Source organism: Rhinolophus sinicus, chromosome 8 (genome assembly GCF_057876585.1).
Source record: "Rhinolophus sinicus isolate RSI-liver-muscle chromosome 8, RSI-T2T, whole genome shotgun sequence".
Lineage (NCBI taxonomy): Eukaryota > Metazoa > Chordata > Mammalia > Chiroptera > Rhinolophidae > Rhinolophus > Rhinolophus sinicus.
Genome location: NC_142508.1, coordinates 64,892,188 through 64,917,538, shown reverse-complemented (window position 1 = coordinate 64,917,538; position 25,351 = coordinate 64,892,188). Strand labels below are relative to the sequence as shown.

The window sequence follows — 25,351 nt, the reverse complement described above, 5'->3', positions numbered from 1 at the left end:
GTCACCAGAATGTTGTATGATTAGGAAGCAGTTAACTTTTTCTCCTTTTGCTTATCTTTCTGTTCACATTTTTCTACAGTGATTGTGGATTGCCTGTGTAAACATTTTTTAAAGTAAATAAATCCAATGGATATTTTCAGTTCTCATCTTACCTGCCCTGCACAGCTGACCGCTGACTATTCCATGCTTCTCGAAATCTCCTTTTTGCTGAGTCACCACACTAGCTCCCTCTGGCCACTCCCTAGGCTCCTTCTTGGACTCTCCCATCCTTCCCATCCCCTAAGGTGTCATGTGTTCTAGGTCTCCCACAGGCCCCTGCCCTTACTGTCCCCTCTCTGTTGCTGGCCAATGTCTACATCTGTCCTGAGCTCAAACAAACCAAATAATAAGAGTGGTGGACACTCCACTGAGATGTCCCAGGCGCTCTGACCTTGATGCTTCCAAATCTATGTGCTCTTCCCTCACCCCAGCCTGGCTTCTTCCAGTGTTCCTGTCCTAGGCCTGCCACCATGTCATCCCCAAATGCTCAGGGCCTGGGTGTCCCCCCAGGCAAGTCCTCACCTTCACTTGCAGTTGGTCGTCAGGTTCCATAACCATCATGTCATCAGTTTTCTTCCCCTGCTGCTGCTCTTCCGGTCTGGGTCTCTTCGTCTCTTGCCTGTGACCATCCAGCCTCCTGCCTCCTGCTTGGCCATCCTCCACATGGAGCCCAAGTAAACCTGCAGATTCTGAGTCTAGCTCTCTGTTGCCTTCAGGAAAACCCTGTGAGGCTTCCTGCCCACCTCCCCCTGCCGAGCCGCCCCTGCAGTCACTGGCCCCTGCCACTCAGCCATCTCTGGGCTGCTTTCTGTGCCCTCTCTCTGCTCAGCTTTGTCCATTGTCCTTGCTGCTGACTCCTGTGAGACCTTCAGGGGGCAGCCCAGAGGTTACCCCTCCAGACAGCTTTCTCGCCCAGCCCCATGCCTGCAGGAGATCCGTGCTCCCGGGGCACCAAGATTGCTCGTCTCTGCATTGTCTCCCTCTAGACTGGGAGCCTTGTGTGGTGGTGATCTGGCAGCGATAGTGCTCAGCAAGGATCACCCAACGGGCAAGTCTCCAAGCACCAGGTGTCCTCACAGTAGTTCGTGAGATGGGCAGTGTCATCTCATTTTAGAAAGGGAGGAAATGAGGCTTAGAGAGGTGAAGTGACTTGCCGGGGATATGGCTTGTAAGTGGCAGCAGAAAACAGAGATGTCAGCTGCTCAAGGACCCACTGCCCCTTGTAACTGTGGCAGTTACCCTGAGGGACCTGGGCAGTGGAGATGAGGGGCCACTGGCATAGACCCTGGAGATGGGGACATGAGCCCCTGTCCCCTGGGCCTCCCAGTTCTGTCTGTGCAGACCCCTGAATCCCCTTCCTTTCTCAGCATGCCCTGGACTTCAGGGAGAGCAAGGAAGCCGAGCCCCACCCGCTATGGGAGTACCCATGCCGCAGCCTCTCTGAACCCCAACAGATCCTGACCTTTGATTTTCAGCAGCCAGTTCCCCCACAGGTTCTCCATGCTGAGGGCTCAATTAAGCTTAGGAGGTGAGTGGTGCCTCCTGGCGGGGGTGGGTGGGCAGGGCCATGGAGGAAGGAAGTGGTCGGGGACCCTGCTTTCTGTCTAGTTGTTACTGCCCAAGTGGCTAGCCACTTACTTTGGCCACTTTCACATGGGTAGGATGGCCCGCCTTGTCTCAACTTTGCCCTTCCTGGTCTGAAGTGGTCGTGACTGTATAGTGGGTCCCCACAGCCTCTGGGTGTGTGTCGGTGGGGGGCAGAGCCAGAGTGGGCTTTGCTCTTCCCCCCACAGCTGAGGCTCCCTTTGAGCTAAGCAGCATGTTGGATCACAGCTGCAGAGAAATGTGAATTTGGTTGCTATAGTTACCCATTGGACCATTTTCTTGAGCTCTTGGGAATTAAAGCAGGCTAGGAATTAGCGAGGCAAGGTCAGGCTCATCCAGCTCCAACTCCCTTCATGGGGAAGAGCTGCTACTTCCCGAAGAAAGAGTGCCTTCTAACTGGGTGGCGGCCCTGAGCCCAGAGCTCCTCCTTTGACAAGGGGGAGGCAGGGCAGATACCCGTCTGCCTGCCAGCCAAAGTATCTGGGAGGGGTCTTCCAGCCTTTGGAGCCAGGGCTATGCTCTGAGCCTCCTGGACCAAGCCTTCTGCTACTTTAGGCCGAGGAGGCAGGTCCTATGGCTGAGTTGGTGCTGCCCCGCGGTTACTCTTGAGTGCTTGGCCAGGCTGTGAGGAGCCAGTGGGGCTTTGGGTTGTGGCTCTTCTTGCTCTGCATTTTATTAGGTTGGTACCAAAGTAATTGTGGTTTTTACAATTATTTTTGACCTTTTAAGCTGCAATTACTTTTGCACCAATCTAATACCAAGTGGCCTTTAATCAGGTGGAGTGTTAGGAAGGTCCTGACTGGGCAGAATGGAAGTGGGGAAGACCAGAATTTTCTGGAGAGTGGAAGGGGAGCCATGGCTGTGCCTGCCCATGTCTCATGATGTTGTTGGCCCAACATCCCCTCACACACACTTTCACAGGCCAGGGAGGAGCCACGGGGCCGTCCTGTGGATGGAATACCACCTGACCCCAGATAGCACGGTCAGCACCGGCCTCCTGAAGCCTGCAGACGACAAGGTAGTGCTGTGCGCATGGCCCCCCGGGCTGCTTGGCCCTGAGCAGGTGCTGCTGGGGGAGGCCATGTTACCCGATGTGCTCTGGCTGTTCTCGGCGTGCGTTCAGCCAGATGGTAACCCCTTAGTGGCCATGGGAACCTGGCCCTGAGCAGCGGCTTCCCGCTTCGAGATGCCTAGGAGGGAGGCTGACCAGGAGGGGTCTTGGCTTCCAGGAGCCCTCACTGCTTTCTGCTGCTCCTCCTGCAGGAGGACTGTTGCTGGAACCCACACTGCAAGCAGGCCGTGTACTTCTTCAGCACCACGCTGGACCCCAGAGCGTCACTGGGCAGCCCTCAGACAGTCAGCTATGTCGTGGAGTTCCATCCCCGCACTGGAGATGTCACCATGGATTTCACGCTCTCAGATGCCCTGGGCAATGGGCACTGACCCTCACTTGTTGAGAAATAAAGTGGCCCGAAAGGCTCCAGGCTCTGAATGGTGTGACTTTCTGGGAAGGAAGGTGAAGGCACCTCTCTTTTCAGGGCTGGGCTTGGCCTCTGGATGCAGAGACCTCTTCCTTTGCATTTTTGCACTGTCGGCTCCTTACTCCTGGTGTGGTGGGCAACATGGGCTGCTGGATGAATTTGGAGCCTAGGAGGGGCCAGGGAGCAGGGGTTCTGAAGTGCTCAGAAAGCCCTAAAGCTTCAGAACCACTGCTCAGGGCTGCATGGTGCCAGGCCATTGTGGTTGCTGGCCCGGCTTGTGCACTGGGAACTTCTGCCTGGCTCCAGCTAGGGGGGCTTTAAGGGGTAGAGATGCTGACTCAAGGGTGGGCCTGGGCCTTAAAAACCAGAGGAGGTTCAGGCTGAGGATGGGGTTCTTGCCCTTTCACTCGCTGGGTAATGTCACCAAGCCACATTCATAAGTATCTGGCCTCTGCATCACCAGCAGGTGACCAAGACCAGACAACCAGACACCAGGCTGCTGTTCAGAGGGCAGGGAGGAAGCCATCCCGAGGCAGTTCCTGAGATGCAGACCCAGGAAACCAGCCATCAAGAGAGGGAGCCAGGAGGTACAGCCTTTTCCCACGTGCCCCCTGCTAGCTGAGGGACCTCCCACCACCTCAGAAGTCGGGGGCAGATGGGGACAGTGCAGCTTCCCCAGCCCTGGCCTTGCCAGGGAAGCCAGAGTCCCGAGAAGGTCCTAGCCTTGTTCCCCCAAAGCCCCGCCTGGCTGTCCAGCCCTGGAGTTGGAGTTGGAGTAGGGCCTGGCCCCATCTGGTTGCTCAAATAAGAGGAGAACACCAGCCTTGAGCCTCACAGTTTTATTTTCTCCTCATGATCCATCCTTTCTCTCAGCACCAGTAAAGGAGAAAAACCTCTCTCTTCAAAGTATTTTATCAGGTGAAAGATTGTTTTTCTTCTCGGGAAGAATCGTCTTGACATATATTGGATAACGTTTTACCAAAACCTTGGGTGTGCTTACCATAGAAAACCCCTGATGTCCCGTGAGGATATAATACAGAAAAAATACAGAAATTAAAAAAGTTTTGTTTTTTTTAAAACAGTATTTCTAAATCTCAGCAAGTTAATACAATAGTTAAAAAGCATTAAGATTAATATTCATACTTAAAACTCAAGGTGGTTTGGACAAATGAAAATGACCACTTCCTTCTGAAGCTGACCTGGCCTCCTGGCTTCTCTGAAGGAGGCCCGGCGCAGGGCAGGTATGGGACCTTGGTTGGGGATTTGGGTGACCCCTGTGTTCGCCCCTCTCAGGCCAAACACCCCAGAATCTGAGATCCTGGCAGTTTCTTTTCATTCTTTTTTTAAAATTAAAGTGGAAAAGTCTGGCTTGTGCATGGCCCCGGGAGTCCCAGGCTTCATGAAACGTGGTTGGGCGATAGCGGCCTCGGTGCTGAGGCTGTGCCGGAGGGAGGGCAAGGGGGGCTCGGAGGTGGTGCTCCAGGGCCAGGCTGGGCAGAGGCTACCTTGGTAGGACAGGAAGTGACCGAGGCACAGGGAGGTAGGACTTGCCTAAGGCCACCCTGTGAGTAAGGAGAGAAGCACATGCCCCTGTGCCCTGGCTCCCACCCAGCTGCCCTGGGAGGGGGGGAAGCCCCTTGGAGGGCTGAAAGCTGTGTGGTTTCTCTGCTTTAGGAGCCCTGGCCTGTGTCTCCACTGCTCTCCTGGGCACACAGCCCACCTGCAGCCTGGGGTCCTTAGCTCAGGCCTGGCTATCTAGGCATTGCGCCTGCCCAGCTGGGCCCTGCCTGTTTGAGCAGAGATTCCTGGCTGTTCCTGGGAGTGGGGGCCTGCTGACTCCACAAAGCCTCACTAAGACCCTGAAGGCCAGGCCCTTGAAGGAGGGGCACAGCAGAGAGCCCAGGTGGGACTGCCCTCATCGGTGAGTGGTCCCTCCTGGATCGGCCTGAGGGGCGGGGCTGGGGCCTGGCCAGGGAGGTGCTCCTGGCAGTGAAGCCCTCAGCTCTGCCACTGACTGCCCAGGCCAGGTGGGTTCAGACAAACTAGTGCCACTGTGGATATGACTCAGGAGTGTCCTCTCCCAGCACAGGGCCTGGCCTCTGGCTGGCTGCTTGGCCAGCCCCCTCTTGGTCCTTCTTGCAGCTCAGTTGGTGACAAGGCACAGTGTCAGTGCACCGGCACCAGAAGCGTCCTGGTATGCTTCCCAGTCTCACTGGGCGAAGCTGGCTCCAAGGCGGGCACAAGTTAGGGTGCTGCGAGGAGGGGAGATCAGTGGGGGTTGTCAAGAACAGTCCCCCAAGTCGGGGGAGCCTCGCACCTGGAAACAGACACACCCTCCCTGTGTGACTGTGGGGAGCATCCCCAGGTGTTTTTTAAAAGGCAGGTGGGCAGAGGCAGTCCTGCCATGGGGTGGGGAGCTGTAGGCCTCACCTGCAGGCTGCTACTCTGTGCCTGGGTGCCCGGGACTGGCCCTGGTCACATGGTGGCAGAGCAGGTGTCTTTGCGCCTGGATGCTAATCAGTATCACACCCTGCCCTGTGCAAGCGGTGGCCCTTGGCCTTGCCACCCCAGCTTGTATGCACACCGGTGAGGGTGAGGGGATAGGCTGCTCTCTGCGCTTTGGCCTCCTGCTCCTTCCTCCAGCCACAACCTGCCCCTTCACCTCCTATCACTTTTGAAGATGGAACTGGGAGGACAGAGCTGCAACTCCACCCGAAGGCAGGCAGATAGTTCCTGAGCTCAGCCAGCATGTGGATGGGGACAGTCCCCAAGGAAAGATTGGTCCGGAACCAGAAAGGTGTCTGAAGGGGAGTTAGGACCAGGCAGAAAGAGGGGGTTGGTTTTGACAGAAGAAAAGGTACATACAAATCTATCATTTTCAAAACCAGCAGTACCCCTTCTCCCGTGTGTTGTGAGTTCCCCTCTTCCTATAGAAAGCTGGTGCTCTCTCAGCTTCCTGGTTCTGGCGCCACAACCCACTTAGGAGTCTCTGGGGCCCTGGGTGCCTGGAAGGGAGCCTGCCTCAGGAGCAGCAGCGTTGTTCCTCGCCGCTTGCAGATCCTCTAAAGTGAAGGGTTGTTTCTGTTCTTAAAATGGAATCGCCCTTTAACGCAAGACCCTGGGAAGAGCCCGGGCTCGCGGTGACTGGACACAGTCCTCCGGCCCCTGCTCGTGAGCCGTCCCGTGGGAGGCGGTGAGCTGGCAGCCCTGTGCCCAGGAATGCTTCTTTGGCTGGTTCTGATTGTGTTTGGAGTGTGGCCTTGGGTGAGGCCCGAGCAAGGGGGTCTGTGTGGCTACAGCGTGGCACGTGGCATGCGGGCGGTGTGCATGCGAGGGTGCAGGCGTGCGAGACAACATGGCAGCAGACAGAAATGAACCCTGGATGAAGCTTGAGAAGAGATACAAAGAGTACAGAAACCCGGTTCTCATACTAACCCACGGGTTACAAACTAGGTTGTGCTGTAGATTTGTAGAAAATCACGGTTTGAAAGAATGGCACTGGTTGGGCAGCTGGGGCTCCCCGGACTGGCCTCACTCCTCTGTCCGTGGTGAGTGCCCAGAGGTACAGGGCAGTGTTGGTTCCAGCTTACCCAGGGATGGCCTTGGCTCCCCCTCGGCTCCTGCCCTCCTCCCTGGCATTGCTACAGGAGGGGACATGGCCAAGGAGGCTCAAAGGGCTAGCAGAGGCCCGGCTGCTGTGGTGACGGCTGGTCTATGCCTCTTCCTCCCCGGTGGACACCAGCAGCCGCATGGCCACTGGGAGGTGGTCGGTCAGACCGGACAGCTGGGTGATAAAACTGAATTCTTCCACCTCCTGAGTATGGGGAAGAGAAGCATCCTGATTAGAGCCAAAGGGCACTCTGCAGAGGGGGGGCCTGGAGGGCCGGGGTGACCTAGTCTTCCTGAGGGCAGAGGGCTTGGGAGGATCCTGAGGGCCCCCAAGGTTCCTTGGAGTGGCAGGTCTCATTTTCAGAGGCGAGCTCGTTGCTGCTGAGGGGGACAGGGTGCAGGGTCCCCTCCCGATAGGCAGAGCCTGGCTGCCCTCCCCAGCCCCAGACTCACGGCCTTCCAGTCTGGGCACAGCCCCTCCTCTCCGTACAGCATGTAGTCGAGGCGCCTGCCGTTGCCCTTTAGTGCATCCTTGCGTCCCTTCTGGTATGCCCCTGGGCTCTTGCTGGTGGGGAAGGCGAGGTACTCCCTGCGGCCTTCCTCGCTCTCCAAGACCCTGCTCACACAGACAGGAAGGCACAGGAAGGCAAGGTGAGCCCCTGCCCCAGCCCCCAGGTCCCAGGTCCTGAGGGTGGAGCCGTGTTCTCATCCCCGAGTGAGAGAAGCATGTTAGACCAAAGCCTTGCGTTTAACACAGATCTTCCCTGGGGGCTCAAAAAGGGACTGGGATGGAGAGAAACTGAGTCTGAGGCTGCCGGGTCCTGGCTGAACTGGGCCACACCAGAGTCTGTCCAGGAATGTCCCATGTCCACCTTGGGCTGGCCAGCGCTTGCTTTTCCTTTGAACTAGGTTGTTGGCTGTGGCTACAGCTTGGATCCAGTGCTGCCCAGGATTTGTGGCCAAATCGGGACAGAACTGCCCACTCCCTCGGCTGAATGGGTTTTTGCTCTGAGCCAGTAGGGGCCTGTTCAGAGGAAACTTGGTTTTTGCAGTGAACCTCAGAGACCCTTCTCTTCTGGAAGCCCAGAACCCCGTGACTCTTGTTTCAGGTCTGCAGGGGTTGGAGGAGCTAGGAGAGCACCCAGGTCCCATCCCAGGACTGGACTCTTATCAGTCTGTCCTTGAGCAGCTATGTTACCAAACCTGTGAGACTCCATTTCTTCCTTTGATGGACCCTAGGACATTTTAGGGACCAGGCACTCCAAGAAAGGAACAATGTGGGATGTGGCTGTTGTCTTATTTCTCAGAGGAAGAAAATGGACCTGCTTGCGTAAGTCCTGGCCAGGGTTCTGTAGGAGGGCAGGATGTTCATTCAGATGGGCTGTTACACCCTGAATCTGGCTCTTCTAACTCCCTATCTGCCGTCTCCTTCCTGCCAGGCTTCCCCGGCGTCCAAGCACTGTGGGAGACTGTCGCAGAGGGCAGGTGCAGGCCGAAGTCAAGGGCAGAGTAGCAGCCACCGAGAGACACTACACACGCCTGCCAGGCCGGCTAATGCCTGGCTAGATAGATGGAAGGGGCACTGGACAGGCACCACCAGCAAACATGGGTTTCTACAAGGTCTTTAACTGCCTTGAGATAAATATACTAAGACATGCAGAACATCAGTACATCTCAGAAATCGAATCCATTACTGTCCTTTGCCTTTGATAATTAATTCCAGCATCAGTGATCTGAGAGTTACTGATAGTCATTTTTTAATCATCTCATAAAAAGATAATTTTCTCAGCATAGGATGATGTTTCAAATTTAGTCTGTAATCTAATTAATTGGCTCAAATTAGCTGCAAGGAGCCATTGCCGTGACTCTGCAGTCTCGGGCTATGAATTATAAATTGGTTCTGCTGCTGGCCACTTAAATGTGTCCTTTATGGAAGTGTCATCACGTTCAAGAATGAAGTTTGGTTGGGATGGAGCTGTCTCTACTTTGAAAATGGCCAGCTTACGTTAGTTCTGCTGTTATTTTTATTTGCATAGTTGGTGGCCACCAATCGACAGGCTCCCTGGAGCAAATGCCGTCCCCAGGGCTCTTTGACAAGGATCTCAACAGCCCTCAGCCTTGCCCTAGGAGATTCTGGTCCCTTTTCCTGTGCCCAGGCAGGCTCTGGTAAAGTGAGCCAGGACTCCAGGTGCTGGTGTGGGAAACACCACCTCAGGACACCAGCCCTTCTTGGGGGCTTCTCAGTAAGGCCAGTCCCTGGGGCAAGAGGGCCACCACAACCTCTACGTGCCCCCAGCTTCTGTCCCCAGGCTCTCACAGGCTTCCTTCTCACGGAGCCCTGCTCTCTCCTCTGCCCCACACATCCATCTCCCTATAGCCGAGTCGGGGCTGGGAGCTCAGCCCAGATCCAGGAGCTGCCGCCCCACTGCAGCTAGCTGGGTGCTTACTTTTGCAGATTGTCAGGGGTGCTCACGTCCTCATCGTTGAGGCCATCCTGGTCCAGCATGGTACCTGGGGACAGGGAGTGAGAGTGGTCACTACAGGTAGGGCACAGCCAGCCTCGAGGAGGGCCACGTCCCTGGGGCAGGAGGGGCAGGTGAGGGCATCTTCTGGCATGGGTGTCCCAACCCACCCAGAAGTGGGGTCTTGGGGGCAGGTCTTGGAGGCCTCTCTGGGAAGCTGTGGGGAGCCCAGCCTTGGTGCAGTGTCAGGTCTCAGCATGGTGGGCTCAGAAATTGGCAGTGCCCCTCCCTTGCCCCAGGTCCCCTCAGCACCCCGCAGCCCTATCCCCAGCTCACCGATTGCCCATGGCTTCTCCTCCCCGGGCCCCAGGCGGCAGGGGTCCTTGAAGCGTGTAAACAGGGAGTGCTGCTGCTCCAGCTTGTCGTCTGTGCAGGGAGGGAGGGAGGAAATGCTGTGGGTCTCAGGGTGTCTGCCCTGTGCTGCAGGGCCATCTCCCTCTGGTCCTGGTTCAGGGCCCTGTCCCTCAGGTATCCCTTTGTGGTTCATCTGTCACTGGTTTTCTGTGTCCTTGAGAAGCCCCCCTGTAGTGTTCAGCTTTCCTTTGTTCTGAGGACAGTACTGTCCCTCTTGGGCTGCAGGGGACAGTCATCTCAAGGCCTTCCTCGATCCTGTGACAAACCCTGTGGAGGGCTGGCTGACGCTGCCCCAGTGGGACTCCTGCCCTGCACAGACCAGGGTGTCTAGGCTGAGTGAGGAATGACCCAGGCTCAGAGACAGAGGTGACCTGTCCTGGGTTACAGTTTGTCCTGCCAACTCAGGAAGCCAGAAGGGCCTTTCTGAGACCCCAGGGAGGAAGAACAGGGCACTGAGTGGGGCCTGAGTGGGTGGAGCCCCCCTGACAGCCTCTTCCTATATGTGCTGGGTCCCCACCCTAACTCAGGAAGATCCTATGAGCACCCAGCATCTGCATCTAGCATCAGACACATAACAGGTCCACAGTGCTGCAGTGCAGAGGCTGTGTGTCCCATGGTGGGCACCTCCTCGCCACTCACCCTTGAGTCGCCACTGTTGTCAAGGGATGCCTCTCTGGGCACAAACAGAAAGAGCTGCTGCCAGATGAGGGCACCACCCTGAACTCCGGGTGGGACCTTCGGGTTCCTGCCTTCCCTGAGGGGTAGGGCTCAAGCTCACAGACCCCATGTTGCCCACCCATCCTCAGTTTCTCCTTGGGCTCTGGCCAGAGTAGAAAAAGCCCGGGAGCCATGGGCTGGGGGGTTTTCCTCGAGCCCAGCTCCTCGAACCAGGGGAGGCTCAGAGCAGCCCAAACTCCCAGGAGGTCCGTGGGGTGAGTGTGGTCACCTGATTCACAGATCAGATACTTAAGTCAGTTATTTGAAATTTCACCCATGATGAACTTGCAGCCTTTTAGTCTAGTGGTTTAAGGCATGATTTGCTGGGTTCAAATCCCAGTGCTACCACTTCTGGCTATGTGACCTTGGACTAGTTACTCCACCTCTCTGGGTCTCAGCTTCCCCTTCCACACCATGTGGATAAATACAGTGTCCACTCAGGGTTATTATAAGACTAATGACACAGTTGGCCCGTGAACAGCCATTGGAGTTGCGCCTGGTGCAAAGTAAGAGCTGAATAAAGGCTTGGTGAGTGACATTGGCTGACTTGCCCTTACTCTGAGTTTCAGAGGCTCCAAGTCTTCTCTGTCAGAGGTTCATTTTTAGGGCACCTCTTTGTCTCCAGCAAGGAGGCCTCTGAGCTTTCTAGGCAGAGCGTGGGCGCTTCTCAGTTTAGAATTTCCAGGGGGCAGAGAAATCAGTCTGCTAATATCCCACCCACATGCTCACAAGACGCAGGAAGTTCTTTAAGCTGCCTAACTCAAGTCTTGCCAGCTGTGACTGGAGCCCCCACCCTTTCCCAGTAGCTGACCCGAATAGGCAGGAACCAGCCTCACCAGAGGAGCAGTTGTCAAAGTTCAAATCTCCACAGACAATGTCAAACGCCACCAGCTCCTCGGGGTTGGCTGTGCTGGACGAGGAGGTAGATTTTCGGAAATCAGCCAGCCAGTCCAGAAGCATGTCCAGCTGCTCACAGCGGATGGCACTGTCGTCTGTGGGGCAGAACCACAGATTGCCGATGATGAAACCAGCCAGACCTCACCAGGCCCCGGCAGATCCCAACCCGCTTGCAGAAGATTCCCCACCCTGGGAAAAGCTCAGGCTGCCGGACCCTACCTTCCAGGGCGTGCAGGTGTGTGCAGGTGATGTACCCGACAATTCTTTGGTCCTGAAGTGTGCTTCCCACCTGCACCTGTGGGGTAGGTAGGAGGTGAGGTGTTGGTGATAAAGCCTGTGCTGAGTACAAAGGGACACTGGTGACGCCCACCCCACGCCAGGTCAAACCCTCACAAGTCCAGCTCTGTCAGCTCCTGGCTAAACTCGGGCCCCAGTAGGAACAGCACGTGTCCAGCTTCTAGGAGCTTCTGGTCCAGTGCAGGAGGCAGATGCATAAAGGAATTCCAACCTATAGCATGGTGAGTGCCACCTGGTTTTATAGGAGGACAAATGCAGAAATCATCTTACATTTCTGCCCCAAACCCCTGCCATCGCCTGGTGACCAGAGTGTGCCAGCCCCTCAGTTCCCTGTCCTCTCCTGTCTGGTGGCTCTTTCCTCCGTCCCTCAGTCACACCTTAGACCTGGTCGCACCCCAGAGCCCATCCCTCTGAAGTCTAAGCTGGGCTTTCTTGGGGATTTGGCCCAGCTGCACACTCGCCACCCTCTCTTCACTGTGAGAGGCCGGGGACCCTGCCCTCTGCTCCCCCCCTCCCCCCCAGTCTCTGCCCCTCTGGCCTCATGAGAAGTCACATCAGCTGCTTTTGGCCATTGTCCGTTAGTCCCCTGATTTAGGATAACAGTGTGGCTGTGTCTCTGTGGTACCTGTGGCATGGACTGGCCCCAGGTGTCCCACGGCCTCCATCCCAAACCCAGTCCTCCTTCCTCCAGTGGCCTCTCCACTCTCCCCAGACGTCAGTCCTTTCCTCCTGCTCACCCGTGCCCTGGAGACAGAGTACCCAGGGGGTAGAGTGGAGCTGAGGGCACTTGCCCAACTCCTTGGCCAACTCCAGATGACCCGGACAGGCTGTCTCAACAGGTTAGTGTCGTGAAAACAAGCAGCTCAATCGTACATCACAGACAACTCGGAACAGCCTGATGCAAGCCTGAGCCCTTGTCAGGCTTGTGGATGGGGAGGCGAGGGATGGCCACCCAGCCTGCTGTCTCTCCCAGGCCCTCTGGCCACAGCACAGCTGCTGGAGGCCAAGATAGGAGAGTCCCTCCCGGGCATGCTCCCTGGGACCGTCTGTGGGCACCTTTCCCCAGAGGCTCCTGGTTGGCTCCTCATCCTCTTCCTCTCTGGGCTTTCCTGCCGCCTGAGCCTCAGCTGTCTTCCCCAAAGTTAGTTAATCCATTCCAGACTGGGTTTCTATGGTAACGACGCCCTGGGCCCTGGGAACTACCCGAGGAAGGTGACTGTAGAGGCCAGGTCTACAGGTCATGCAACAGTAGGGTGGGTGTACCTGGCATCTGAGCATGACCCTTCTTGTCCTCCAGCTAAGGGTGGTCTGGACTTGCTGCCGCTGTGTCATGGGCCCTCCACTCTGAAGGCCATGGAGGCTTCCATCTTTCTTTCTGCTGCCGAAGTCAGGTTGGCATTGCCCTCCCCCATTTGAACTTCCGTGTTATTAAACGCTCTTATCTCCTTTGTAGCTGGATGTTTGCAGGTCTCTCCTTGGGGTGCGGGGTGGTGACGCATGTCTGGTTACTTGATAATGGGCTCTATAGCCTGGATTTGGGGCTGTTTATAACTCACATGTTCACCTTTCACTTCTTACTCATATTCCAGATTCAAACCTTGAATACTGCCCCCGCCCCTGGCACAGCTCTGGGAATCACATACCATTGGTGGACCCTGTTGCAAACACAACAGTTTTAAAGCCACCATGCCCCCAAGGCCACACGATGGTGCTGCTGCCCCACGTGCCTCAGGCAATGAATGGCTCTTCCCTCCTCCATAATGATCTTGCTTAGTACTTCACACATGCGGCCTTGCTAGAGCCTTTCAACAACTGTGAGGGTTATGCTAAAATTATCCCAGAATTGGCCAGGGTCATGAGTCTCCGATGGCTGAGGCTGGTTCAGGTTAGATGTTTGCTGCCTCCCGCGTTTCCAATGATGACTTAGTGAGGCTTTTCACAGGCTGCCCCTTTGATGGTCTTATGGCATCAGCCCCCCACTCCCTCAACACCTAGGGTCACCTGCCTGTGCCGAGTCCTGGACAGGTGCAGTGAGGCACCACTCGGCCCTGCTGCTGCTGAGAACCCATCCGGAGGGGACACAGGGCAGGGCTACCTGCCTCCCTTCAGCTTTTCAACCCAATGTCTCAGCCCCTCACCCACTTCCCTGCTCAGTCAGCCTGTGAACTCGCTGAGATCCACTTGATTATGTGCTGGGACTTATTGATTCCTGGCTCGAGTCCTCAAATCCTCGGGAGCTGCAGAGGCTTGTGTTTCTCTTGCAAAAACAAACAATCACACTGAGGTTGGGCCTCTTAGTCCTGGTAGGCAAAGACTGTCAATAAAGAGGGGCCCAGAGGCAGGCTCTCTCATACGTGAGGCGGGAGAGACTCCAGGCCCTGGCACGGTAGCAGGAAAGCACATTTTCCTTGAGGGCTGGAAGTGCCACAGGGTGAATTGGAGGGCAGGGCTGGACAGGGAGCCCTGCCAATGAAGGGAGCACTGGCTTCCATGTGCAGCCAGGGCAGCCTCTTTCCAGCCCCGGACCCTTCCTGGGCCGGCCTGGCTCCTGAAACCCCATTTGTTTCACTCCTCCATGCAGGAGAAATAGGCTCACTCTTGCCAGCAAAGTCCAGCTGACTCTGCTGTGTGCCGGGCACAACCGGCTCCGTTCTTGAGTTCTGACAGGAGGGACAGGTGACAAGACACCGGGAACAAGGGCTGAGAGTCCACAAGGGGAAAGCTGGCTTGTGCGGATGGCAACCGAGGAAAGTGCCACAGAGATGGTGAGATCCGTCTGGGGCAGGGCTGTGACAAGGGGAGCCGGGCACATGGAGGGGGAGCGGTGCAGCCGGAGCAGAGCCAGGGGAGAGTGGAAGGGCCCAGTGAAGCCTGAGCTTCTCCCCGAGGCCACGGGAAGTGGGTAACAGGAGTCAGACCTGGGATGGGAAGAAAGTGGGTTGGAAGAGAGAGGACATCGAAAAACACAGTGGGGTAGATGCAGAGGACAGCGGCCATGGTAGTGCAGCTGGAGACATGGGGTGCGAGGGGCACCCAGAGGTATTTGGGGAGTGAAATTAGGAGTCTGGATGGATTGGATGGGCTCAGGGCACGGAGAGGAGTCAAGGTGGGCCCTTCTGGCTGAGGGATGGTGGAACCTGGGGGAGGAGCGGGACCAGGGAAGACGATAAGTGCTGTTCAGGAATTACTATGTCCAGGGGGCAGCCAGACACACAGCTGGGGGCACAGAGGAGAGATTGGGGCTGGGACAAACCTGAGACCCCTCAGCAAGTGAGCAAATGGAGGCTGTGGAGTCATTTCCTGTGTGAGTCCAGCCATGATAACTACTTGGAAATGAAGAGGACTAGCCAAGTGGGGTCACCCTGCTGTGGGGGCGGCCAGCCCTCATCTTGGGCTGAGAGCTGGGCAGAATGCAGCAGGCCTGGTGCTGCCAGATCTGCCGAGGTGGGGAGAGAAGTTGCAAACTGGCTTTTATGTGAAATAGGTTGATTTTTAAATGTTGGCAAACACAAGATATTTTTTAATGGTGTGAACCAAATTAAGCATCTGCAGGTAAGTTTTAAACCCAAGTAGCAGAGGGAGCATCAGCATTAAAGGATGGGCAGGCAGCCAGGGGCCCGGAAAGTATGGACAGAGAGCGGGGAGGAAAGCTCTCAGTGGAGTAGCTGTCTCAAGGAGCCTGTGTGATCCTGGTGGGAATGGTGGTAGGGGTGCTAGACCAAGAATGGAGATGAAAAGGGGATGTCTGGGCTAGGGGCAGGGTTGAGGGGAGTCCCTGTCCTCTGAGCCATCTAGTAGGGCAGGCAGGAGGGAGAGAGTGTGCTTTCCTCTTCCCCTGAGCCTGACATGTCCTTTCCTTCCCCAGAAAGTCGCTCCAGCTGCTGAGATGAAAATACGTCCGTGGAACAGAACACTGACGAATCATATGCCCAAATGGGGAGGTTGGCTCTCCTGTAAGAAGAGTGCATACAATCTCAGCCTCTCAGGCTGTGAATGGAGAGTGGAGACTCCAACTCTGGGCCTGCTGAGCCCCACGAGAGCCACTGAACAGCTGGAGTGGGGAGCCGGCTCCTGGGGTGCAGGCCTGGCTCCAGCAGCCTCCATGCAATCAGCCCAGGCCCTCACTTCTGACAGGTGCTTGGCTGACACATAGCACTTTCCTGGATAGGCTAAGCCAGTCAGAGCTGAGCCCTGGGGAACAAGAGCCTCGCCAGGCTGGGCTTCCGCATTCAGCCCCACTAGATACCACTGTCTCCGTTCCATGAACCCCCATCTAGGGGGAACTGAGAAGTCTTGAGGGAAATATGGAGCAAACTCACACCCACAGCAGCTGCTGCCTCTGGGGGCAGAAAGCCTTGTTCTGTATCAGCTGGCCAAACGACGCTTCAGAGAACTCTGGAAGCACCAAGAGCAGCTTTTGGATAGAGAACAAAAAGTCGGCACTTGAGCACGTCAGGCTTAGTAGAAGATAATGTGTAATGACCAAATTACCATGGTCTAAAAATTCCTCCAATTGCATCCAAATTAGCAGAAATAATTATGATTCACTTTAATTAGTGACTATGGAAGCGAAGCCTTGGGCTGGTGGGCAGATTGCCTGGCATGGCAGCTGCATGACAGCCAGGAGGGAGAGGGCATCCCGGCCAGTGAGCCTGGTGGCCTGAGCGAGCAAGTGTGGTAATGGGCCCAGGACCTGCCACCGTTGGTCTTCCCTCTTGTGAATGTCTGCTCAGTTACAGACAGTTGGCCCTGGCACCTTCCTCCCCACTTATCACCACTGTGCCTTCATGGCCTGGCTACCTTCCCCACCAGCACCAGCATAACCTCCTGCCCACTCATGGTCATTCCCACCCTGTGAGGAGGCTCCACGTTGCCCGCTTCACAGATGGGGAAATGGTGGCTGAGATCTGAAACTTGCCGAAGATCACCCAGCCAGGTCTGTCTGACCCCAGCGCCTCAGCTCTTCTTCCTGAATTCTTATCCCCCTTGTCCTTGAGCTGGGGGCCTTCCTTTTCAGCTCCACGGAAGGCCCCATCTGTCTCCAGCCCTCCCAGAGAGTGAGGTCCAGAGAGTGAGGACCCCCAGGCTGAAGCCCAGCTCCCCCACGGCTGTGGGACCAGCTGGTGTGTGTGCCCTCAGGTGGGACCCAGGCCTCCTACCTTGAGAAACAGCGCTCCCTTCGAGGCCAGACTGTCGGAGCCCTTCCCGTTGGTGTAACAGTGATAGGCCACGTCCATGATGGGGTAGCGGCTGGCAAAGAAGAGGCCGCTGTTGAAACATTTGAAGCAGCAGCAGCCTTGGCAGCCATAGACCCCGACATCATACAGGATGTACTCGAAGTAGCCATGCAGCTGATCTTTCAACTTGGTGGCTGCCCGCTTGTCAAACACCTCCTGCAGACACAGGAAGTCCAGATTGGCAGGGAAGAAGGCTGAGATCTCGTGGTCAAAGGCCTCGTCTGGGTGCCGCCTCTTGCGCGCAGCTGGCTTCTTCACCACCGAGGCCTTGTGCGGGGCCTTGCCGTAGGCGGCACCTGGCTCCCCGCCGCTGCCGTCCAGCCCGGCTTTGGCCTTCACCAGGGACTCCCTGGAGGCAGAGGGGCTGCCCAGGCTTCCTGAGTCCCCATCCCGCTGACTGTGGTTGGGCATCTGGCCACGTGGACCCCCACCAGCCCCATTCCTGGCCTGGCCCCCAGCGGCAGAGTCATCAGCTTCAGGGAGCCGGCCCCCCTCATCGCCACTGATACGCACGATGCAGGCATTCTCCAGGCTACCACAGTCGGCCGGGTCCCCAGAGGCCGGGCCGTTGGCTGCCTCGTCACTGGGGTGACGCCCACCGTTGCCCTTGTATTCCACAGAGGCTGTCCTCTTAATGCTCCCCGGGATGGCCCGGGCCATGCCATCGCTGCCCTGCGGTGACACCAGGCTGCTGAAGCTGGCTGCGCTGATGGAGGTATTGGTGGGTGAATCGATGTAGATTTTGATCTGAGGCCGGCTGGCCCCGTTGCGGATTCTGTGCCCGATCTCTTTGGCCCGTGCTTGGGTGTTAAAAACGTTGTTGTGCCTGGCCAATGAGTCTGGGAGGAGGCAGACGTTGGCGGAGGCGAAGCAGAAGCTTTTGCCAGGACCCGTACCTTTCCATTCACTCAGCAGGGCTGCCCCACCAGCCAGGCTCTTGTCCTCCCGCCGGGAGTAGCTGTAGGGCCTGCGAACAGACTGCAGGGGGGACCAGAGAAGGAACCCAAGGAACGCGAAGGGCAGTGAGGTGACGAGGAAGCCCAGGTAGATGGGCGTGAAGAGCACGATGCAGAGCAGCTGGTACTTCTGGCAGGGGTCGGGTATGAACAAGGCCAAAAGCCGGTCCAGCAGCCAGTAGCATGGGAAGATGAGGGCCCAGGACACGGCGTGCAGGCCGGACAGACAGCTATTGGGAAAGGGGGTCGTGTACAAAACCATTGCAGCTCACTGGGCGCCGCAGCCGGCCCTACTACATGGTGTCGTGGCAGCCCGGGCACTTTCCTGGCGGGTGAGCGAGTGGTGGGCGGCTGCAGGAGGGGTCACCTCCTGGTGAGATGTGACTCTGGATGGTCAGTGGTGAGTGTTGGCCTGCCAGTCATGGTTCACCTCAGTGGGCCATGCTGGGCCACCAAGGCCTGCTGGAAAACCTGCGAGACAGAAGGCAAGGGGGCTTTTATTCATCTTTAGGGGAGCAAGTTGGATGCTGGGGCTGTTGTCCCCACTCACCCCAGTCCTGCTTCCTCTGACATGAGAAGGACTCTCCAAGGACCAGGCCGGAGCTAGCAGGCCAGGAGCTGCTCCCAGCACACTCCATTGGCCTGTGTGGATTTGGTTCTCTTGGAGTAAACAGCTTGGAGCTGCTTAGTATCTGGGTCCCACAAGCAGGCTGGGACTCCATTCGGACCGTGTCTGTGCGTGGCTGAGCCCAGGGTGTGGGCCTGGCAGAGTGCGTGGAGGGAGAGAACAAATGAAGAAACGACTGATGGGGGAATGAAGGGGCCCTGCTTGCCTCAAGGGTGAGAAGCTGGGAAGGTGGCACAGGCCGGTGTGTCTGCCCTGAGAGGCACTGTCCCACTGTGTCAGACCCAGGCTTGGCTGAGCTCTGGTTGTGAGTACAGAAAGAATTTGGGAGGAGAGGCTCTGCTCTGTCCACCCTGTGCTGCCCTCCGAGCAGATCTGGCCTGCGGCCTTTGGGATGGCCAGAGCGCCGTTATGGGTCAGAGGTGAATGCTTCAGAAAAGGCTTCCTGAGAGAAAGTCCCTAACCTGTCCTCCTGTGTGGCTCGTCCCCAACACTGGCCGATTCGGGCTGGGGTCTGCTGTTAGCTGGGACCAGACTGGAGGGGGCAGCTCCCTATTCAGCTGCCCTGTGTCCTCCTCACTCCTGTTATGGCCCCAGAAACCATTCTGGTCGAGTTCCCTCCCCAGCCCTGCCTGCAATGGTGGTGAGTGGCCAGGCCTGATCTTTATGCCTCCCCTGGACTGGTCATGGGAATGTTTCTGTTCCCCATTCAGGCAATGGGGTTTGAGGTGGCCCAGGGGGCCAACAGGCAGCGGTAGGCACCACGACAGTCCTCTAAGGTGTGGCAGATCCGAGCATCCAGCCCTTCCTGCCTGCCATCCTAGGCCTCCGCAGCTGCCCTGGGTCCCCCTGTCCACTGCCCCCCCTTCCCCCCCTTCGGCAGTTGCCCCGGCCAGAAGCAGCCTCCAGGTGCTGCCCACCTGCCCCAGTCCCACCTGCAGTCCCTGTATCTGTGCACAGGAGCTGCTGATGCAGTTGACACAAAAGGAACTGCCACCAATGGGGCCGGTTTCTAAAGCTCTGTGGTTAATTATTTTGTCTCAGTGAAATGAAAGGAGGGTAAACAAACAACACATTAATTAGTCTGATCTATACTTTCCCCATGAAAGAGAACGAGAGTTAAACATTGGAGGGTGGCAACTCCTCTAAACATTGGAGGAGCCCCAGAGGCTTGTCAGAGATGGTGGGGCAGGATGCAGGCCATTTGGGCCTGTCCGCTTGCTGCACCTCTTGGCCTGGTGGGACCTTGTGGGTGGCCTGGCCCAGACTCCGCCTTCCTCTCCTTCCTGCCCCAGGTCTCTGCTTCCCTGTCCTGGGTCTGGCACCTTTTCCGGGAAGTCCTCCATGGTGTCCGATGGGGCGGACAGGTCCTTTGAAGGCCATGTGTGCTGAGCTGTCGCCTCTCACCCCCGCAGGTGGGGTTGCTCTTTCAGGTTGCTGTTTTAAAGCCGACAATGGCCCTTGGGTTTATTCCTTGTGAATCCTGGCATGTGGCTCCCAGGATTGCCTGGGAGGCCCTCGGCCCCAACACCATGGTCTCCAAAGCTGGGCTGGAGTCCCAGATGCCCTCAGCTCCTCATGGTCACTCCTGAGCCCTGGAGTCAATTTGGGAGGCTACACAGTTCCCCAAGGGAGGGCAGCTTCTCTGTCCTAAAAGTGGAGACCCCGGACTCGGCCCCTGACCCCCGCCACATTGCTCCACGCTCAGCTTGGGCTGGGGGCTCAGGCTCACCTGAATGAACCTGCTGGGGGTTAGGGTCGCCTGGCACTGGAGTCTGGCCCGTTGAGCATCTGTTTCGTCATCTGTGACACAGGGGTGGCAATCCCAGTCTCCCAGGGCTGTCATGCTACCATGAGGATTAAAGGGAGTGAAGCTACTAACATGGCTGGCCCTGTTTCCTCCCCTACCTCCCCACTCCTCGTGGGACCTCCCTGACCTCTCTTCCCTTGAGGTTGGCCCCTACATACCCCACTTGCTCTCCTAGCCTGTGGATTCAATGGAGTTTGAAAATGGGACAAGCTGGTCTATGCACTGTTCTGGGGGCAGCCTGAGCCCACTGGCTGAACCTCCAGGCCCCTGACTAACCCAAAGGATGAGATGCTGTTATCTGTTTAGGTTGGAGCCCTGGCCCTTCACTCACTTGTTCCTCTCTCTGCAGCAGAGACTGACTGGGTCTGATTGTGACCAGGAGGCTGGGCCATGGGGCCAGGACAGACAGACGGGGCAGAGAATGTTGCAGGTCGACCCAGGTAGGAGTGCAACTTGCCCGGGAAGGTTGGGAGCCCAGTGATTCTAAGTCTAGATGGGAGAGGTGCTCGGTCAGGTGCTGGGCAGGACCCACTCTTGGGCAGGCTTGGGACGTTGACAGCAAGCAGCTCCGCACAGCAGTTGCTCCCCCAGATTACTGCTGACCTGCAGTGACCTGTCAGCACCGAGACACCTAATTGCTATTCTGTGGCCTGCCACCACCAAACATGGGAAGGGGGGACTTGGATTGCTCAGAGACCTCAACCAAAGTCCCCACCCCACCCCATGCACTGTCCTGAGGGCTCTGAGGCCAGTTGATCTGCCGTCCTCTGGGGATGGCCTCCTCAGGAATGGGGCCTGGCCAGGCCTAGTCCTGTTTGGGTGTTGAAAATGGAGGGTAGGGTGGGTCCCCAACACCTTTCATGGGCCACCTGTAGTGGACAGCACATCTGCTACTGTGTGCCGAATAATACTGCCACCAAGACAGCCATTCCATTGCCCGTCTCCCTGGGAATGGACCTGGTACATGTGCTGGTACACATGACCTGCTGGTACACAAGACCTGCTGCACAGAGGCTCAAAGGGTCCCAGGTGGGTGACGACTTTGAATTTCTCCTACAGTAAGAAAGTGAGCAAGCCAGGTCAGTTCTGCAGGCAGAGGCAAGCCCTGGCCCCTCTGAGGAAGCCTCCAGCGTCTTTTGGGATCTCTGAGCCAGCCTTGGGGAACCTCTGGGACATTGATGAGGGTCAGGAGTTGCCCCAGGTGAGGCGAGGATGGGTCCTGTCCCTCCTTCATGGCCCTTCTGTCTGGTCCTCATGCCTGCTGAGCCTTCCGTCCAGCAGCAGGGCTGCAAGTGCAGAAGGAGCGGACCTCCTCCCATCCTCTGTGTCCACAGGCTCATGTCTAGCAGGAGCTGGGCCAAGCCCCAGGTTTCCGCAGGAAAGGCCGAGAGGATTGTTCCAATCCAATTACCAGAATGTGCTTGCATCCGCCCGCAGCCCCGAGATCGGGCCAGCCCATTTCTGCCTGGATGCCTGCCGGGGAGGGGTTGGCATGGCAACGTGAGCTCTGAGTGCTGAAACTTGGAGTCAACTCGTAGCTGGGAGGACAGAACGAATGACTGAAGAGAATGCCTTTCTGAATGAGGCAGGTCAGACAAATCCAGACTAACCCTGAAAGCCACATCCCAGAGGCAGAATGGGGCATGGGGTCTGGGGCCTGGCCTGAACAGGGTGCCATAGGGGCAACTCTTACCAATATAGCTGTACCAGGAAATGTCTACTCAGCCTTCTAGACCCAAAGCACCTGCCTCCCCGTCCTTGACGCCCTCTCCAGCCTCCCTACCCCTCCTTTGCTCTCCCTGCCCTGCACAGCCCCACTGTCCTAATCAGGACATGTCTGTTTGCACATCAGGCAACCCTAACCGCCAGCAGCCTGGGAGCTCTCTAGGGAGTCTCAGGCACCAACGCAGGCCCGAGTCCTAGCCTGCTTCACCTCTCTGGCGGTGGCAGACCCACTTGTGTCTGCCCTGCTCCAATCCCAGGGGAGGGCAGTGAGCCACACCAGGCCAATCGGCACCACAGCCCCTTGACCCCAAGCTGAATGGTCACATGACCCAAGCTCTCCTTGGAGCTCTTACTGGACCCCTCAGCAAAGAGGCATGCATGTTCTCTGAGATGGAAGCATGAAGAGCCTGAAGCTTCTGGAGCCTTGGATTTCCTCTGAATCCAATTCAGAGGAAAACACTCTAGGGCCGGAAGGAGAGAGGCCAAGTCATGGCGACATCTTTGAGCTCCACTTTCCCTGTGCCTGGGATCTGGGGCCTGGCATGAGCACAGCTCCTAGACTTTCTAGCTAATGAGTCAGCAAATTCCCTTTTTCTTTGCTCTAGTCACTGAGTTGGGTTTCTGTCACTTGCTACCAAAAGGATCCTGTCTACTATTTACCAGCTACACGATCTTTCTAAAACTCAATTCTTATCAGTTCCTCTGCTGTGAAAACCTCCTTGGCACCCCTTGGCCTCAGTGTTGCCTTCCTCCTGGTGCCTATGATTTGTGCCCAGTGAGCATGTTTCAGGAGACAGCAGTGTAGGTGCTATGAGCACAAACTCTAGTGTCACACCTGCCAGGTTCACGGCCTCCTGCTGGATATCGGATAAGCTGCATCACTGACTCTCTGACCGGTAGTCTCCTCATCTGTTAAACATGCATAATGACACTGTCTCAGGGTCGTTGAAGGTGATACATGGGCAGCACTTAACACGGTGCCTGCCACATCTCCAGCAATATTTGTGTTACTACTACTGCTGTTAGTTTCCTGCTGCAAAGACCCTCAAGATACAGCCGGAGCCTTCCAAAGTCTCCTTCTCGTGTAGTTGGTTGCTTGACAAAGGGGGCGCCCTGCTATCCCAGTTGGGGGGTAAGGATGGTACAAGGGGTGTTGAGGCCTCCATCTCTTGACAGACTGTGTTGTGGGCTATTTGTGCAAGTCCAAGTTACAGGATTCTACAGAATCCAGGTGCAGGCAAAGGGGCCATAAAATTTTCAAAGAACCTTTCCACGGGAGCTATTAGTGCATCATGTGGTTTCTGAGAATAGGAACAGGCTGCAAGCAGCTCTGGGGCACTCTTCAGTCAGCAGCCTTGGCAGTTCCGTGTTCGAACTGAGAAAGCCCAGATTAAGCTGGTGCTTGCGAGACTGAAAAGCAAATCTCAAGCCTGGTTAGAGGTGTAAGTGCCAGCGGTGCCCGGACAAACCTAATGTTTAAAATAACAGCACCATGGGCTCCATCCCAGGAAGGAACTGAGTTTGACGATCTGGTCACTCTATTGCCTGCCATTCTAGAATCATCTATTGGTGACTGAAAAGGGGAGCCATTACAGAGCAGGCTGGATGATGGCTGGCACCTATGTCCACACCTGAGCCATCCTGAGCAGCATCTCATTCCCACGGACCCTTGTGTTATACTCCGGACCTGCCTGCAGCCAGACCTGTTAGCCTCAAGCCTGCTGGAAGCTGAAGCCCACAGGGCTGCCCCCACTCCTGTGCCCTCAGGGAAGCTGTGCCCGTGGGGAGGGCGGGAGGCTGAGGGGGGAGGGCTTCCTCCATGAAGGAAATCCAGTCTGAGCACACTCTGTTCACAGGGTCTTCTCCATATGGGCACTGACAGGGCGGCTCCAGGGCAGGACTGTAGCAGGTGGTGGTGACTACAGGAGCGGAGGCTGCGACTCCCGCAAGGGTGGCCCAAATCCAGAGGCCACGTGCCAGCAGCCAGGCATCTAGATGGGCGTGGGCCTTTTACCTCAAGTGCTCTGTGCCTGCCCAGGCGCTGGGGCCTTGTAGACAGCCATAAGCGGGGGCCCTGGAGCTCCCCAGCAGGTCACGTCACCTCCCTCAGGTGAGCTCTGTGGTATCTCTGCACGACCGACAGAATGCCGGCCCTAGCACCCTCCCAGCTGGCCAGTGCCACCGCCACCCCAGGAGAGTCCCTCCTCGGCTGGAGACCGGGAAGGGAGGGATCTCGCTTCTCTCAGGCTCTGCGGTTGCGGCTTCTGTCCCAGCAGAGTTCTTGCTTCCCTGAACTAAGGGCTGAGGTAATGGTTCACGAGCCGAGCAAGGCCGGGAATGTACTTTGCTTAAGAAGAAATGACAGCGTACTTTCTGTGGGAGTAGAACTTTAAATACAAGTCCACACAAATGTAGGATGCATGCAAACCCAGCGTTCAGCTGCATTTCAAGTACAGCATTTTCTCCTGGAACGGAAGGGCCGACTGAGCACTGGGTAGGCATTTCAAGGCACCAGAGAACACAGACGAAGACAGTCAACCCTCCTAAAACAGAACAGACCTGCTCACATTCTTCTGAAGGGAATCATTTCACATTCAGCCTCAAGTTTTCTGTGCAAAGAACATTTAACAAACAGTCCTAGAGGAGAATTTGTGCAGATTTAAAAAGCCAATCAGTGTGAATGAGTAAGTAAAATCAGGCGTCAGCATCTCAGCAACCTTCCCAGCAGCCTTGGGAAGCCGGGCCCGAAGCCTGGATTTCTGGACCAAGGCTGGATCTTACTCACCACTGAGGGCTGAGGCCCTATTCCTGGGAGCTTTCAGAGACCTTGGACCCTGGGCCACTGCTATACTCAGGTCCCCTCTCCCTCCCTCTGCACACGGTACCACAGGAGCCCTTGGCTCTGAGAGAACCAACCAGAAGACCACTGCCCCTGAGAGAGGATGGCCCAGCTCAGGCCAAACCATGGGCTGCTTGCTTGGGGAGGCCTCCCCACCTGCCTGTGGGGCTGTCCAGGGCCTGCTCCAGAATGCATAACTGGGAGGGGACTGGAGGCTGCTGGAGTCTGCTGCCCAGTGGGGTGAGACTTAGAGCTTCATTTGCATAAGACTGTGAATTAGTCATTTGTCCACATCAAAGACCAGCGGGGAAGAGATCATGGGGGTCTGTGGCCCCCCAAGTTCTCTCTAATTGCTGCCATTAAACCTGCCTTCCAAGGTTCTTCTGTGGCTCTGGGTTTTAATTCACGCAGGCCCCTCTGGTAGTGATAGCCCTGTCTATACCTGCATACCTGCTCTTGGCTGTTGAATCTTATACTTCTGAAAAGGGTGACAAGAACTCCTGGCTCTGGCCATGGAGGCTGTGTGTCCCCAAATTGCTGGTGTAGACACCCTGGTGGAGACAGTGACACATCTTCATTCAGGACTGAGTAACCTAAAAAGATAAGCACGCTTTGCCTTTGTGAAGATCCTGGTAGAC

At 56.6% G+C, this 25,351-nt stretch overlaps 2 protein-coding genes across 18 annotated transcripts in view; one reads left to right on the top strand and one right to left on the bottom strand.

Annotated features, from left to right (window-relative positions):
- The window catches only part of PRMT7 (protein arginine methyltransferase 7), a 40,292-nt gene extending 36,398 nt beyond the window's left edge, over positions 1-3,894 (top strand). For 9 of the 16 annotated variants that reach the window (XM_088800289.1, XM_088800286.1, XM_088800290.1 and 6 more), the window contains 3 exons: positions 1,407-1,567; positions 2,908-3,160; positions 3,589-3,894. In XM_088800289.1, coding sequence (XP_088656415.1) covers positions 1,407-1,567; positions 2,908-3,160; positions 3,589-3,747 — 573 coding nt within the window. In that variant the 3' untranslated portion in view covers positions 3,748-3,894. Of the gene's footprint in view, positions 1-1,406; positions 1,568-2,565; positions 2,663-2,907; positions 3,161-3,588 lie in introns of those variants that run through there. The other 7 variants (XM_019756490.3, XM_019756442.3, XM_019756482.3 and 4 more) reach the window with 2 other exon arrangements.
- Positions 3,895-3,949: 55 nt separating this feature from the next.
- SMPD3 (sphingomyelin phosphodiesterase 3) overlaps positions 3,950-25,351 on the bottom strand; it is a 77,522-nt gene continuing 56,120 nt past the window's right edge. For both annotated transcript variants that reach the window (XM_019756530.3, XM_019756539.3), the window contains exons 3-9: positions 16,681-18,185; positions 11,444-11,519; positions 11,164-11,319; positions 9,533-9,622; positions 9,182-9,245; positions 7,188-7,350; positions 3,950-6,939 (exon numbers count right to left, since the gene is read on the bottom strand). In XM_019756530.3, coding sequence (XP_019612089.2) covers positions 6,838-6,939; positions 7,188-7,350; positions 9,182-9,245; positions 9,533-9,622; positions 11,164-11,319; positions 11,444-11,519; positions 16,681-17,976 — 1,947 coding nt within the window. In that variant the 5' untranslated portion in view covers positions 17,977-18,185 and the 3' untranslated portion in view covers positions 3,950-6,837. The remainder of the gene's footprint in view (positions 6,940-7,187; positions 7,351-9,181; positions 9,246-9,532; positions 9,623-11,163; positions 11,320-11,443; positions 11,520-16,680; positions 18,186-25,351) is intronic.